Raw genomic sequence first — 14,523 nt, 5'->3', positions numbered from 1 at the left:
TACAAAGCACCAGCTCAAAGGAGCTGTTTCTACCCATTTAGGCAGAAGCTGGTGGTTTTATATTGGGTTGTAGGGCCATCACTTGGAAGGCTCAGCTGTTTAAAGCCCCACTGTGACCCTGTGGCACTGGACTTCTGCCCTCAGCTCTACCCTCTTTGCTTCCTCATGCTTTTCAATCTACCTTTTACATATCTATAGGTCGCTGGTGATACAAATGGTCTGTGCTCAACTACTAACCCAAAGGTTGATGGTTAGAACCCAGCCACTGGCACTATGGAAGAAAGGCCTAGTGAACTGCTTCTGTAAAGATTACGGCCATGGACAACCCAAAGGAGCACAGTTGTACTCTGACACTCATCCCATGGGTTTACCATGAGTGAGAACTGGCTCCATGGCAATGGGTTTTGTTTTTTTTGTTTCATCTCTGTGGGGTAAGATAGAAATGCTGCTCTTTGTGGTGGTCAGATGGCCCTTGATGTAGCATAACCCAGGATGCCTCTGATTAAATGTAGGTTGAATTCTTTTTTTTGTCCCTTCATGGTAACGGTTTGTCTGGTGGCTAGGCAGGCCCATCTCTCCGTTGACTGCTCCAAAATCCTGCTTTTCTTAATGAACACATAACATCTCCCATCTCACAGTCTTTCAACCAGAATCCCAAGTGGACCTTTCTCAGTTCTCTACCTGTGTGTATGTAGTCTACATGCCATCATTATTTACTCGGCATCTCCTTTGGATTTTTTTCATGAATATCAATCTTCATTTCCCATGTAGACTGAAAGCACTTTGAAGTTAAGAGTCATGTACTTTGTATCTTTTCTATCTTCCCTTCACATTGCTTCTTTCCACTCCCCTACTCCTTATTCACCAGGATACAAATAAAACTGCAAGTAGAATGAAACCTGTTGCCTTCAAGTCAACTCTGACTCATGGTGACCTTGTGTGCTAAAGTAGAACTGTATCCCATAGGGTTTTTGGTGGCTGATTTGTTGGAATTGGATCACCAGGCCTTTCTTCTGAGATGCTTTTGGATGGACTTGAACCTCCAACCTTTTGGTTAGCAGTGTTTTAACTGTTTGCATTACCTAGAGTACTTCATAAACTCTTGCTGAGTGAACAAGGAAAGAAAAAAATGTCTCAAGTATGCCTCAGGTTTCCAGCAGAGCTCTCAGGTCACACACTGCCTTTAGGCAGATGCCAGTTTGAGGTAGGCGAGTGAAGGAAGTGTAGGCTGGATGTCAGAACATACCAGAGTTGAGTTCTCCTGTCTGGATATGATACTTCCTGACACCTCAGTGTTTCCATCAGCAAATGGGATCATTATCATTTAGACAAATATTTAATGAGCGTCCGCAGGGCTCATGGCACTTTGCTACAGTGCTAATTATTATTCTACTTCTCTCTCTCTGTAAATAGGGGTGTTGTTTGAGTGAATGAGGTCATATTTCATCACCTTATTGTCCCAGTCTTTGCCTTTTTCCTATGTCCCCACCCCTTGGCACTTTCACCACCCAATACCCACACAGCATGTATAGCAATAATAACACTGGTAGTACCAGGGGCTAGCTCCTGCTCTGCTGTTCTCTAGCTGTGTGACTGTGGGCAGGTGTCCTCATTTCTCTGGGTTTCAGAGGTCTTGGCAATAAAACGAACTATGGACAATCCCTCACATATGACAGTGTTCTGTTCAGATGACTCTATCCTAAGTTGGTTCTGATATAAGTCACACACCTTTTTTTTTTTAGTTCTCATTATTAATGCCTTATTATCAGTACGCTTATAAATGCTATCTTCATTTGTCTTATGCGATCAGAATTATTACATATAAACATCTATGAGTAGACATCTGAAAATAACATCAGCAAATTATACACTGCAACATTGTATATAGTGCAAAACAACCCCACAACAGACGGTCAGAAGTGTGGATTGTCATAATTCATATATGTCATAAACTGGGGACTACATGTACTTGCAGTCGGTGCAAGTACATGTAGTACCTAGGTTTCTTCTAGGTCTGAAATTTTGATTCTAATGTTCCTTTGAAAGTCCCTGGCTGGTGCAAATGGTTAATGTGCTCAGCTGCAAACCAAAAGGTTGGCGGTTTGGGTTCACCCAGATGTGCATCAGAAGAAAAGCCTGGCAACCTACTTCTGAAAAATCAGTCATTGAAAACCTCATGGAGTATAGTTCTATTCTGGCATACATAGGGTCTCCATGAGTTGAAGACAACTTGACTAGCAACAGGTTTTGATATTCTTTTACCCATGCAGCCAACATCACTGAGCATCTTGTGACTTGTGTTTGTCCCTAATTATTTTTAGGAATTGTGTTCCAGCCCTCAGTTTATCATTGGTGGAGCTACTCGAACAGACATTTGTCAAGGTGGTCTAGGTGAGTAACTGGGGAGAGTCCTATTTGTTTTAGGAAAGGGTGTGTGTGTATGTTATGAGCAACATCAGATTAAGCTGTTAGACTTGACCAAATAAATTATGTACCAAACTCATTGCCATCAATTTGATTCTAGCTCAAATAAGCCTATGGAACAGAGTAGAACTGCTCTGCAGGCTTCCCAAGGCTGTAATCTTTATGGAAGCAGACTGCTGTATAGCAACTGGTGGGTTTGAATTGTAGACCTTTTGGTTAACAGCTGAGGGTACCTGCATCACCAGGGCTCTTTAAATTATATTCGTAAGTATCCATACGGGTTTGTGGTTTTGATAATTCTTTTCCACTATGGATTTGGAATGCGCCCCCTACCATGAGATTTTCTGCAAACTCATTTTACTCCTTTAATGTTAGAACAAGGCATCAGGATTGGAGGAAGAGTCACTAACAACCTGCAATATGCAGGTGACACAACCTTGTTTACTGAAAGTGAAGATGACTTGAAGCATTTACTGAAGAAGATCAAAGACCACAGTCTTCAATATAGATTATACCTCAACATAAAGAAAACAAAATCCTCACAGATGGAAAAATAAGCAGCAACATGATAAATGGAAAAAAGATTGAAGTAGTCAGAGATTTCATTTTACTTGGATCCACAATCAACACCCATAGAAGCAGCAGTCAAGAAATCACATGTTGTATTGCACTGGGCAAATCTACTGCAAAAGACTTCTTTAAAGTGTTAAGAAGCAAAGATGTCAGGTTGAAGACAGCTGTGCATCTCACTCAAGTCATGGTATTTTCAATTACCTCATATGAATATGGAAGCTGAACAATGAATAAAGAAGACCAAAGAATAGTTGATGCCTTTGAATTACAGTGTTGGTGAAGAATACTGAAAATACTGGAGACTGCCAGAAGAATGAACAAATCTGTCCTGGAAGAAGTACAGCCAGGATGTCCCTCAGAAGTGAGAAAGGTCAGACTTTGTCTCACCTACTTGGGTCATGTTGTGTGTAGGGACTACTCTCTGGAGAAAGATATCATGCTTGGTAAAGTAGAGAAGGTTAGTGAAAAAGGAAAAGACCCTTAATAAGATGGACTGACATAGAGGCTGCAGCAATGGGCTGAAGTATAGCAAGGATTATGAGGATTGCACAGGACCAGGCAGTGTTTTGTTCTGTTGTATATGGGGTCGCTATGAGTCTGAGCTGACCCAACGGCGTCTAACAACAACAACAACAACAAGGCCAGAGTAACAAGCCAGGATTATACCTATAAAGTAGATAACCATGTTGTCCTATGATTTTATAGCAGTTACCCTTAAGTGGACTGACTTGCTGTATGGAATGGCCATGTCTATATAATTATGGATGTTTTTGTAGTTTGTGTCATAGCAGATGATATTTTGATGAGTAGTAAGAAAACAAGAACCTTGTCTTTCAAGCCCAGCTTCCTTTCCTGGGCTCAGAATCCTGGAACCAAGACTCTTCCCTTCCCAACCTTTCAAATTCCCTGCAAATCAAGTGCAGTTAAGCTTAAAAATCATTCATTTTACTTTTTTTGGTAAGTTCTAGACTTAATTGTCAGGCAAGGAGGTTCTCCTTGAAAGCAGACCTAGCTTTGTTGCTTTCCTAAGCCCTCCTGATCCCAGGGCCTTATAAGTGGGGGTTTCTGCATTGAGTTGGAGAATGTTTATATTTTATGAGACAATGTGGCCTTGAACTGAATTCGCTGGGCTTCCAAATTCCTGTCCAGTTCTATTGTTTGCAAAATATACAACTTAAATGAAAGCCAAGAAGAAAGAAGATGGCGAAATAAACAAAATACTTAGCATCCAGACTCAATAGACGTTTATTTATTTGTTTGTTTTCGAGGAGATTTTTCCCTGGTTTTCTTTCTCCCTTGTTCCAGCCTGGAAAATCTACTTTGTCCAGCCTGCTTGAAATTCTCATGATTTTGAAAATCATGGAGCACTCTATTTTAAATGTTTCCAATTTTCTCTCCTTTAATGAGTGTAGCAAATAAGCCTTCCTTTGAGGTCATGGAGAGAGGCTACTAAGCCTTGAGAGTGATTGGGGCTCCACAAATAGACAGAGGCCCAACTCCCTGATAACCGCAGCCTCCATTACCTCAGCCTCCATGTGAGGGCTCTCAGAGGGCTTGCTCTCTGACCTTTCTTGTTCTGGATCAGTGTGGAGTGTCTTTTCACTTGTAGCTAAATGTTTAACCTAATTTAGCCAGTGCCTTGGTGAAATACAACTTGGAATCTATGCCTTAAACAGCTCTTTGTTATAGATGTTTCAACTTTGGAAAATGTACTTAATAAGTGCCTTTTAATTGATTGCCTTGAATGGATTTTCCTTTGAATAGTTTTAAGCAGGGAGATGAAAGCGTTTCCAAAAGAAGCTTGAACACTGTATGGTAAGTGTGTGCTGCTGTTGGAGATGAGGCTAGAAGTGCAGGAAATGAACCCAACTGACTCTGAGTCCAATTCACATCAAAACAAATAGGGCAGCGTCGGTGATGGTGATTTCTAATGAGCTGAGGGAAATGAGGCTGCTCAGTCAAGGCTCTCTACATGGGCTGGGCTTTTGCTACAGGTCCTGGAGGGTTGTTGAACAGATGGAGCCTCAATAAGTAGGAAGGTGGATGCCTCACAGCACAGAGGGAATCCCTGGATGGTGAAAATGGTTAATGTGCTCGCAGCTAACAAGAAGGTTGGGGGTTCAAGTCCACCCAGAGGCACCTGAGAAGAAAGGCCTGGCCATCAGTTTCTGAAAATTCAGCCATTGCAAACCGTATGGAGCACAGTTCTACTCTGACACACATGGGGTCACCATGAGTTGAAATCCACTTGATGGCAATGGGTTTCGCAGTCCAGCAACTAGGCACCAGGGTGGGAAGTCAGAGGCTAAGTCTCCGCAACCTGTGTGGCCTGTGATATTTGAGCCAGGATTGGCCCTGAACAATGGGTGAATTGTGGTGAGATTAAGAGAGATTTCTCACTCAACATATAGCCATCCAGGGTGTGTTCCCAAAGAACAAGGAATCATCCTGCTGCCCTTGTTGAACTAGGGCCAGACATGGATTGATGTTTGTTAAATGTTTTGTTGGCTTTTCAGAGTTCAGTGTAGCCCTAGTTTTATTTCACTTTAAACAGTTTAAACATAACAAAAACTATGTCTTTTTTTTTAATAGTCATTGTGCTATTATTATTTTTTAAAACATTTTTTTTTTAATACAGTACAGTTCAAAACTCAAAACAACTGTAAGAAGTACACAGAGAAAAGTCTGCTTTGTGCCGCTGTCCCCATGGACCCCTCTGCTCACTGCTCTGTAACTACTTTTCTCTCCTGTATATCCTTTCTGTGTTTCTTTATGCAAATTCAAGCATCTTTAAATATACTTTCTTATTTTTCATTCCTTCCTTGCACTAACAGTTGTTGTTGTGAACTGCCGTTGAGTCAGACTTGACTCATAGTGACCTTACATACAACAGAACAAAACGTTTCCTGATCCTGCACCCTCTTCCTCATTGTTGGTGTGCGTGAGCTCATCATTGTGGAGTCAGTCCATCTCAGGAGGGCTTCTCTAATTTTTGCTGACCCTCTGCTTTACCAAACATGAAGTCCTATTCCAGCGATTGGTAGCAAACTATTAGCACTGTTGCTTATATCACTTAAATTAATTATCTTGGAGATCTTGCCACATGAATTCATAAAGAGCTTCTTCCTTTTTTAAACACTGTTATCTATTATGTGATTGTATCACAGTGGATTTCACCTGTCTCCTGTGGATGGACACTTGGACTATTTTTGCTCTTTTGCTATTATAAAAAAGTGTTGCAGTAAATATCCTTGTTCATGTGTCATATTGTACATGTGAGGACATTTTTCAGCAGGTCCAGAGTATGGCTACTTTGTCATAACGGGGGTCTCCTTCTTCTTTCCTCTTTTCATTTGTTGCTATGTCAGACCTTCATCCTAAAAGCATGAGCCTAGTGGCAGCTGCCATGGTTTATGCTCATGGTTTATGCTTTCTTGGAGACATAATTACAGGAAAATAAAGATTGAGGTGCTTGTAATGCTAAGGATCCATTTGATCCAAACAGTTCTTACTGCAGACAGAATGTGACTTCTCTTTGCGTAGGTCAGTTTCACAGGAGCATAGTGTGGCTTCACCTCCATACAAGCAAATAAATAGGTGTCCTTTGGTAAAATGGCCCTCAAAGAAAAGCCCACCCTGAATTCCCAGGCCAAGCTCCTCTTACCCTGGCAGACCGAGGGGGAGTTCTCCGAAGACAGTGTCCTATGCAACCTCAGCCTTGCCTCACTCCATCTTTTCTATGGATTCCTTACTAACCAGGTCCAGCAAGGACCGTAGACACACACAGTGTTCTACCACAGTGTGAGGAACCTCAGGGACACACTATGTTGTGATGGAGTGAGTTATGAGTGTACAATTCTCTATAGGAAGTGTCAGTGGGCACCCATTTCCAGTATATGATCATGGTTGATACATCATTCAGGAACTGCAGAGACCTCACTGGTCCCTCTGCTGCTTATTCCCATAGTCTGTCTCTCCCTGAAATTTTGACACATACATATCCCAGAGCATCTTGAGACCTTGGTAGCTACTGAAGCGGACTGTTTCTAAACGTGAAGCATCCATTTCTGGCTTTGTGCATCCCACAACGTAAGTCATATCTATGTATCAATCCAGAAGAGGTCTGGTGGTACAGTGGCTACTAATCAAAAGGCATTAGCTGCTAATCAAAAGTTGATAGTTTGAACTCACCAGCTGCTCCATGGGAGAAGGATGAGGTAGTCTGCTTCTGTAAAGATTTATAGCCTTTGAAACCCTATGGGGAAGTTCTACTCTGTCCTACAGGGTCACTATGAGTCAGATTTGTCTTGATGGCAGTGGGTTTGGTTTTTGAGTTTTGTGTACGAATCCAGACTCCCTTGGTTACTGGTTTTAAAAGTTCAACCCAACTAAGCATAAGAACCACCACTGGTCTGTCAGTTTGTTGTACTGTAGTGGCTTGCATGTTGCTATGATGCTGAAAGCTATGCCACAGGTATTTTTCAATTACCATCACCCATGGTGGACAGGCTTCAGCAAGCTTCCAGACTGAGATAGACTAGGAAGAAATGCCTGGAAATCTGCTTCTGAAAATCAGCTTCTGAAAACCCTATGGAACCCACAAAATACTGCATGAGGCTTTGACTTGCTTGCTTTGGATGTGTACTTGGGAGGGCCTGATTACTGGAGGAGGACATCATTTCTGGTAAAATAGAGGGCCCATGAAGGTGAAGGTAACCCTCAATGAGATAGATTGGCACAATGGCCAAAGCAATGGATTCAACATATCAAGGAACATGAAAATGGTGGGGATTGGGCAGTCTTTCCATCTGTTTTATATAAGGTCAGCATGAGTTGGTGGCAGCTAAGACAACAAAAGCTTAGGCAATAAAGGGAGAATTTATTGGCTCATATAAGTATCCCATGAAAACAGAGGGACAGAACTGGCCTCAGGGAAGCCTGGCTCCAGGGATGTAAATGTTGCTGAGGCCCTCTCTGTCTCTCATCTCTGCTGGTCTCTATGGGTTGGCTTCATTCTCTTCCCTGGCAGACAGAAATACAACCACTGATGGTTCCAAGTTTCATCCCAGTGACATTATAAACCAACTTTGATTTTATAGATCTCAGAAAAAGACTTTGGTTTGATGGAGTGAGTCTTTGCCCACTCCTTGAGCTGATTACTGCAGCCAGAGGGTGAGGTAATATATGGTTGGCCCAGACTTGGTCATGGGCCCTCTTGTGGCCATATTGATAGGTTTATGATTGGGTGCCTCCCTCCAAAATCACAGGGGAAATTCTGCAAAAGAAAAGCACAGTGGCTAAGAGCAGGTAAAACAATGAAAGAGAGTCTCAGTGAGTAAATAAGGGAGGAAGGGGCTCAGGTATGGCCACTCTGTCACAGATTGCTCTCTGAACAATCTTTCCCAGATCGTCTCTACTCTATGAACTCAGCGGCCCTGGCATCTTTCCCCTTCCCCTAAATACCTTGCCTTATGTAGCTCTGGTGGCGTAGTGCCTAAGACATTTGACTGATAACCAGAAGGCTGGCAGTTCAAACTCACCAGCCACTCCTCAGAAGGAGGGCAATCTACTTCTGTAGTGATACTGCCTCGGAAACCCTGAGAAGTCGCTATGAGTCAGATCTGACTTGACTGCAGTGAGTTTGGTTTTTGTTTGGTTTACAATGTTCCTGGAAATTCCTGTCCCTGAGGGCCCTCCTGTCTCTCTGTGGGATTTACTATTAGCAGTGGTAATTCAGTGTGCTGTGATGGGAAGAGCACACAGAGGGAGACCTGTGTCTTCCTGGCCTGCCTATGGCTTTGCCACCTCAGTTTTCACATCTGTAAAGTGGAGGTTATAGTCAGGTTGTGATGATGAGTAGAGACGTGACACTTGGGTCCTTGTCCTCTAGGAAGTAGGCACTCCTAAGGGTGGAAATGGTTGTTAATAACTCTGGGAATCCTAAATATACACTGGCTCTGTGAGACTGTTGTACACAAACCAACCAGTTGCCAACAAGTTGACTCCAATTCATGGTTGTGCCATGTGTATCAGAGTCTGACATACAAACTCTGTAGAGTTTTTAATGGCTGATTTTTCAGAAGTGGATCACCAGGCCTTTTTTCAAGCCACCTCTGGGTGGACTTAAACAGCCAGCCTTTCAGTTAGCAGGGGAGCACATAAGCATTTGCACCACCCGGGGACTCCTTAAAAATCTAATTGCTATTCTAACTCATGGTGACACCGTGTGCGCCAAAGTAGAACTGTGCATCACAGCGTTTTAAATGGCTGATTTTTCATAAGTAGGTGGCCATGACTGTCTTCCAAGGCGTCTCTGGGTGGGTTGGAACTCCCAACTTTTCAGTTAGCAGAGGCATGCTTAACTATTTGTGTCAACCAGAGATGTCCTGAATATAGTGGCTCCACGGGACTGTCTTGCAACTCTCTACACCCACTGTGCCTGGGGCATAGCAGGGATAAATGAATGTTTATTGAACTTTTGATCTGTTGACCTAAACCCTCTGCCTTATATTATTGTTAAATAATTTGAAAGCAAGTATAGCCTAAATCTGAGACTATCTGACTATTTTTCTGCCTTCTTTGTCCTATACCATTCTTGACAATCAGGCTGGGTCAGGTATTTAGAATAAAAATCCCATCCTGAAGTTTTCTATGTGTCTTAAGACTGGGCAATCTACTTCCATAGACACACTGCCAAGGAAACCCAAGGAGGGGTTGCTATGGGTCCAATCGTCCATGGCAGTGAGGTGGTTTTTTTTTCCTTTATTTTCAAAGAATTTCTAAGTTTCATGCAAACCAGCTCATTTGCTTGTCTTGCTTTCCTTACTTGCTGACTCTGCTGGGTGGGAACATAAAGGTGCTTCGTGGTGCATGCTGATCCTCAATAAGCACAGACTAGGAATGAGGTCGTCCTAAGCCTCCCTGGTGCTGTGGATAAAGGAAAGGAACACAGAGAGAAAAGCCTTTTCTTGCTGCTGATTACATTCTATGGTCCTAGTGGACTCTGCTCTGAGGCCTGTCAGAGCCTGCTAACCCTCTCAAGCTCAGCAGTCTCTGCTAACTCTCCCTACTGCACTGGCTCTATTCAGTCCTGAGCCTAGTTATATCCACACTCAGGGAAATACTAAGAAGTTGTATCATTTATGCCTATAGTTGTGAAAATGCAAGAGAACTTGAAACATCTTTGGGTGTAAATGAGCCTCATATCCACATAATGAGGATGTTACTCTATAATAGTAGAAGACTTTGGTCTCTGGAAAATGAAATATGATGCTCACTGCTTTTAGGAACTGGGCGAAGGAGATTTTCTGCTTTAACAAAGAAGGAACAGAGACTTCCAGAATTTAGATCGTAATCAGAATGCTTTCTAAATGAGGAATGCTACAATGTTTATTCAGTGTTTTAATCTAATGGGGAGTTTATTTATAATATGAAACCAAACCCATTGCCATTGAGTAGATCCTGACTCATGGTGACTGCAAGTATTTCAGAGCAGAACTTTGCTCCATAGGGTTTTCAATGGCTGTAATCTTATGGGAGTAGACTTCCAGGCCTTTCTTTTGCTGCACTGCTGGGTAAATTCAAACTGCCAACTTTTGGGTTAACAGTCAAGTACAAATCGTGTATACCACTTGGGGTCCATATAGGACAGAATTAATAAGTGAAGTGAACTTTGCTTTAAAGAGTTGGGTAAGTTTTGTGGTTTCCTTCTTGCTATCCTGCCTTCCCTGTCAATTTTTCACTCTCAGTCTTACACTCTGTGTGTGTGTGCGTGTGTGTGTGCTTATACTTGCTTATCTCTCCTGCTTTCTCCCCTTTATTGACCTGATTTTTTCCTCCGCCTCTGTGGAATTAATTTCTTTTTCATCTTTTGTTGTATTTACTGAATAGAGTTTTATATTCTGTATTCTTGTCTTGAAAAGGGAATGACTGGACTATTTCCCAGGGCTCTAATGATAAACAAAGAATCAACAGCAACGACCTAAATTTAGTTGCATTCTCTCCTACATCCTCACATTGATTTTGCTCTGTGAGTCAACACTCCCCAACTGAGAAGGACCTGTGTTCCTGGAACATTGGCTGGGCACTCATGGCTTCTCAGTAGTCAGGACTAGTGTCAGCATCCTGAAGAGCACCTTTTAGACACCTTTTGATCTGTAGCATCCTTGGAGGACTGGGCCAAAGTAAATCAATGGGCTAGGACTGAATGGTTACTTTTAATGAGCAATCAGGGGAAGCCTCAGAGAACTTAAAGGGCCAAACCTGCTTATTGATTCTGGAAAGGGCAGGGGCAGACCTCCATGAAGCAGGAAAAACTACAGATTATTGTTCCATTTGGCCCAGAGATGGTCCTAATTTTGGTATGGTGGAAGTTTTCTTTTGCTAATGGGATCTTTTCCTATCTACTGTGGTTCCCTTTCTTTGTGGCATATGCTGTCTATCTTGGTTCTGAGTGTGCAGTACCCTCATGTTTGGTCCCACCATTACCCCTGATCTGTCTATTTGAGGAAAGGCCCTGGGATAACCATTGACATGTTAGCGTGAGTTTGAGTTAATGCATCTTGAGCATTATTTTAAGGGCATGAAAGCATTCTGTTACATTTTAGTTTCACTAACCCCTAACTGGGAGCTCTGGTAGCATAGTGGCTAAGACACTTGCCTGCTAACCAGACGTCTTGTGGTTCAAACCCACCAGCCACTCCTCGGAAGGAAGGTTGGGCAATCCTACTTCCGTAGTGATACTGCCTCGGAAACCCAAGGAGGGGTCGCTATGAGTCGGGGCCAACTCGACGGCACATAACAACAACAACAACCACCCCTAACTAAAATTTATCATTTTCTTCCATTACAAATGTAGGCAATGAAGTACAATAATAGAAGTCATAGATTACTTTCCTATGAAATTACAGTTGTTGCAAATACCTCAAAGTATTATTTCTGCTCATTACTACCTTAACATTATGCTGTTTATTAGGGCTTTCTCCAAATCCTTTATGTAGGACATTAATAAAAAGCACAAATTTTTTAATATGTTTTGGTCACTGTGAGTCAGTATAATTTTTTTAATAGTCCTTTTTCTTCTTTCTAATGCATTTAGAAACATTGTTCTGAGCATGGACCCTAGGCTTCATTGAATTCCCAAGGGTCTTATGTACAGAAAAGATAGAGAGCCGTGCATCAAAGGAACGCTAGGCTTCATCTGGCAGGTAGAGAGTTCCGTTTGTAACAAGAGCACTTTGTCAGCACTCTCCAATATTATCATCCCTCACTTGGTAAGAAAATTGCAAAAGTTGCAGGTGGGTCTGTGATTCCCCAGGGAGGTGTCTCTTCAGCCTTGAGATTAACTAACCTTATGAGGAGGGGTGGTGAAGGGCTTCTCTCCCAGCTTTGTCTCAGCCTCAGCAGCCCAAGGTTTGGGTCTGAAAACCAAATTGCAGAGTGCAACTTAGACTGGGGCATTAGTGGTTTAGTGGTCGAATTCTCATCTTCCATGCAGGAGAACTAGGTTCCATCCTAAGTCAATGCACCTCACTGGCATGTTGCTGTGATATTGAACAGGTTTTAGTGGAGCTGGTGGCGTAGTGCCTAAGGCATTAGACTGCTAACCAGAAGACTGGCGGTTCAAACCCAGCAGCCACTCCTCGGAAGGAAGGTTGGGCTATCTACTTCTGTAGTGATACTGCCTTGGAAACCCAAGGAGGGGTTGCTATGAGTTGGATCTGACTCGATGGCAGTGGGTTTCTGGACAAGACAGACTAGGAGGAAAGCCCTGGTGATCCACTTCTGCAAAATCAGTCAGTGAAAACCTTATGGATCACAACGGTCCAATCTGCAACCAATTATGAGGATGGTGCAAGAACAGGCAGTATTGTGTTCTGTTGTGCATAGGGTTGCTATTGAGTTGAGGGCCATCTCAACAACTCCCATTGTTCTGTTTTGGATCTGAAAAGACAACGACAACAAGTGTAACTGGTTTCTAATCAAAGGGGTTTTGCCAGAAAACTTCTGTCACACTTTTGTTGTTGTTGTTGTGAGGTGAAGTTGACTTGGGTCTGACTCACATCCACCCCATGCACAAAGAATGAAACACACAGCCCAGTCCTGTGCCATCCTCACAATCATTATTATGCTTGAGTTGCAGCCACTGTGCAAATCCATCTCATTGAGGGCCTTCCCCGTTTTCACTGAGCCTCTACTTTACCAAGCATGATATCCTTCTCCAGGGACTGGTCCCTTCTGACAACATGACCAAAGTAGGTGAGGCAAAGTCTCACCATTCTCACTTCTAAGGAGCATTTGCGCTGTACTTCTTCCAAGACAGATTTGTTCTTTCTTCTGGAGGCCCATGGTATTTTCAGTATTCTTTGCCAACACCACAATTCAAATGCATCAATTCTTCTTCATCTTCCTTATTCATTGTCCAGGTTTCACATGCATATGAGGCGACTGAAAATATGAGGCACATTTAGTCTTCAAAGTGACATCTTTGTTCTTTAGCACTTTAAAGATGTCTTTTGCAGCAGATTTGTCCAATCCACACGTGTTTAGTAGGTAATTATTTTATTATAGTCCCCAGACCTAACAGGACTCAACTGGAGTTGATACTCTGCCTGAAGCCCAGTGCACAGTGAAAAGACTGTGTCCCTTCCCCGCCCTTATTGCCATAAGGCTTAGGTTCCCCATATGCAGGAATCACCCTAGGGCTCAAGGAAGATTTCCCAAACAAAGGCAGGCTTGTGAGTCTGGGCTCCTCCAGCTCTCTGACTTGTTAGGAGTACATAGCTGTCCTTACCTGAGCCATCAAGCCAGCACACTGGACTGGTTAAAGGGCATAACTAAATGTGACTCTGGTGCCATCTGCAGACAGGCAGTTGATCTAACACTGATAGTATAATGTTCAGGTCCCCAAGACTATGGGGAGCCTGTGTGTGCTGATCCCTGGGGACATAATGGAATAGGAACAAGTTGAAGTGGAAGCAGGCTGGTGTAGGAGCAGGAAGGGTGAGGTCAGAGGCTGGACTCAGGCCTCCATGGAACTCAGCGGCCTCAGGCATTTATTAGAAGCCCCACAGCAGTAGCATTTGAGGCTGTGGTGCAGAGGTACACACCTTTAGTTCTCTAACAGCAACTTCTACCATCCAAGGAAACAAAGCCTGGATCCTCCTTCCCCTCCTTCACTCTTTCCTCCTCCCAGAAGAGTCTTGTCCTCTAGGTTTGCAGCAGGAAGCCCATGTCACCTGCTCGTGGAGAAAGATGGTGCTTCCTTTGTTCTTAGAGGCTACACTGATTTGAGGAATTGAAACAAGTAGAATCTTAGGTTGCACCAGTCTAGGCCATTTCACAAACCCTTCCCAAACACCACTTCAGAGGCTTTCTCTTGGCCCCATACTTGCTGTTGCCTTTCTCTTGCCATCTCAGCTGCTCTTGCTGATCTTGACTGTGAACCCAGTGCCAGTGGATAGAAACCGGCTGTATGTGCTCAGTACATATGCATAATCTGTTTCTTTCTTTCTTTTTTTTTTTTTT

General features: G+C 43.0%; 1 protein-coding gene across 1 annotated transcript in view; it reads left to right on the top strand.

Annotated features, from left to right (window-relative positions):
- The window catches only part of CAPN8 (calpain 8), a 121,966-nt gene that overhangs the window by 5,710 nt on the left and 101,733 nt on the right, over window positions 1-14,523 (top strand). The window contains exon 2 of the mRNA XM_007936956.1: window positions 2,322-2,391. Within this exon, the coding sequence (XP_007935147.1) occupies window positions 2,322-2,391 (70 nt within the window). The remainder of the gene's footprint in view (window positions 1-2,321; window positions 2,392-14,523) is intronic.

This window comes from Orycteropus afer, unplaced genomic scaffold (assembly GCF_000298275.1).
Source record: "Orycteropus afer afer isolate SDZICR_OR568_19922 unplaced genomic scaffold, OryAfe1.0 scaffold00039, whole genome shotgun sequence".
NCBI lineage: Eukaryota > Metazoa > Chordata > Mammalia > Tubulidentata > Orycteropodidae > Orycteropus > Orycteropus afer.
This window is presented reverse-complemented; position numbering and strand designations above follow the sequence as displayed.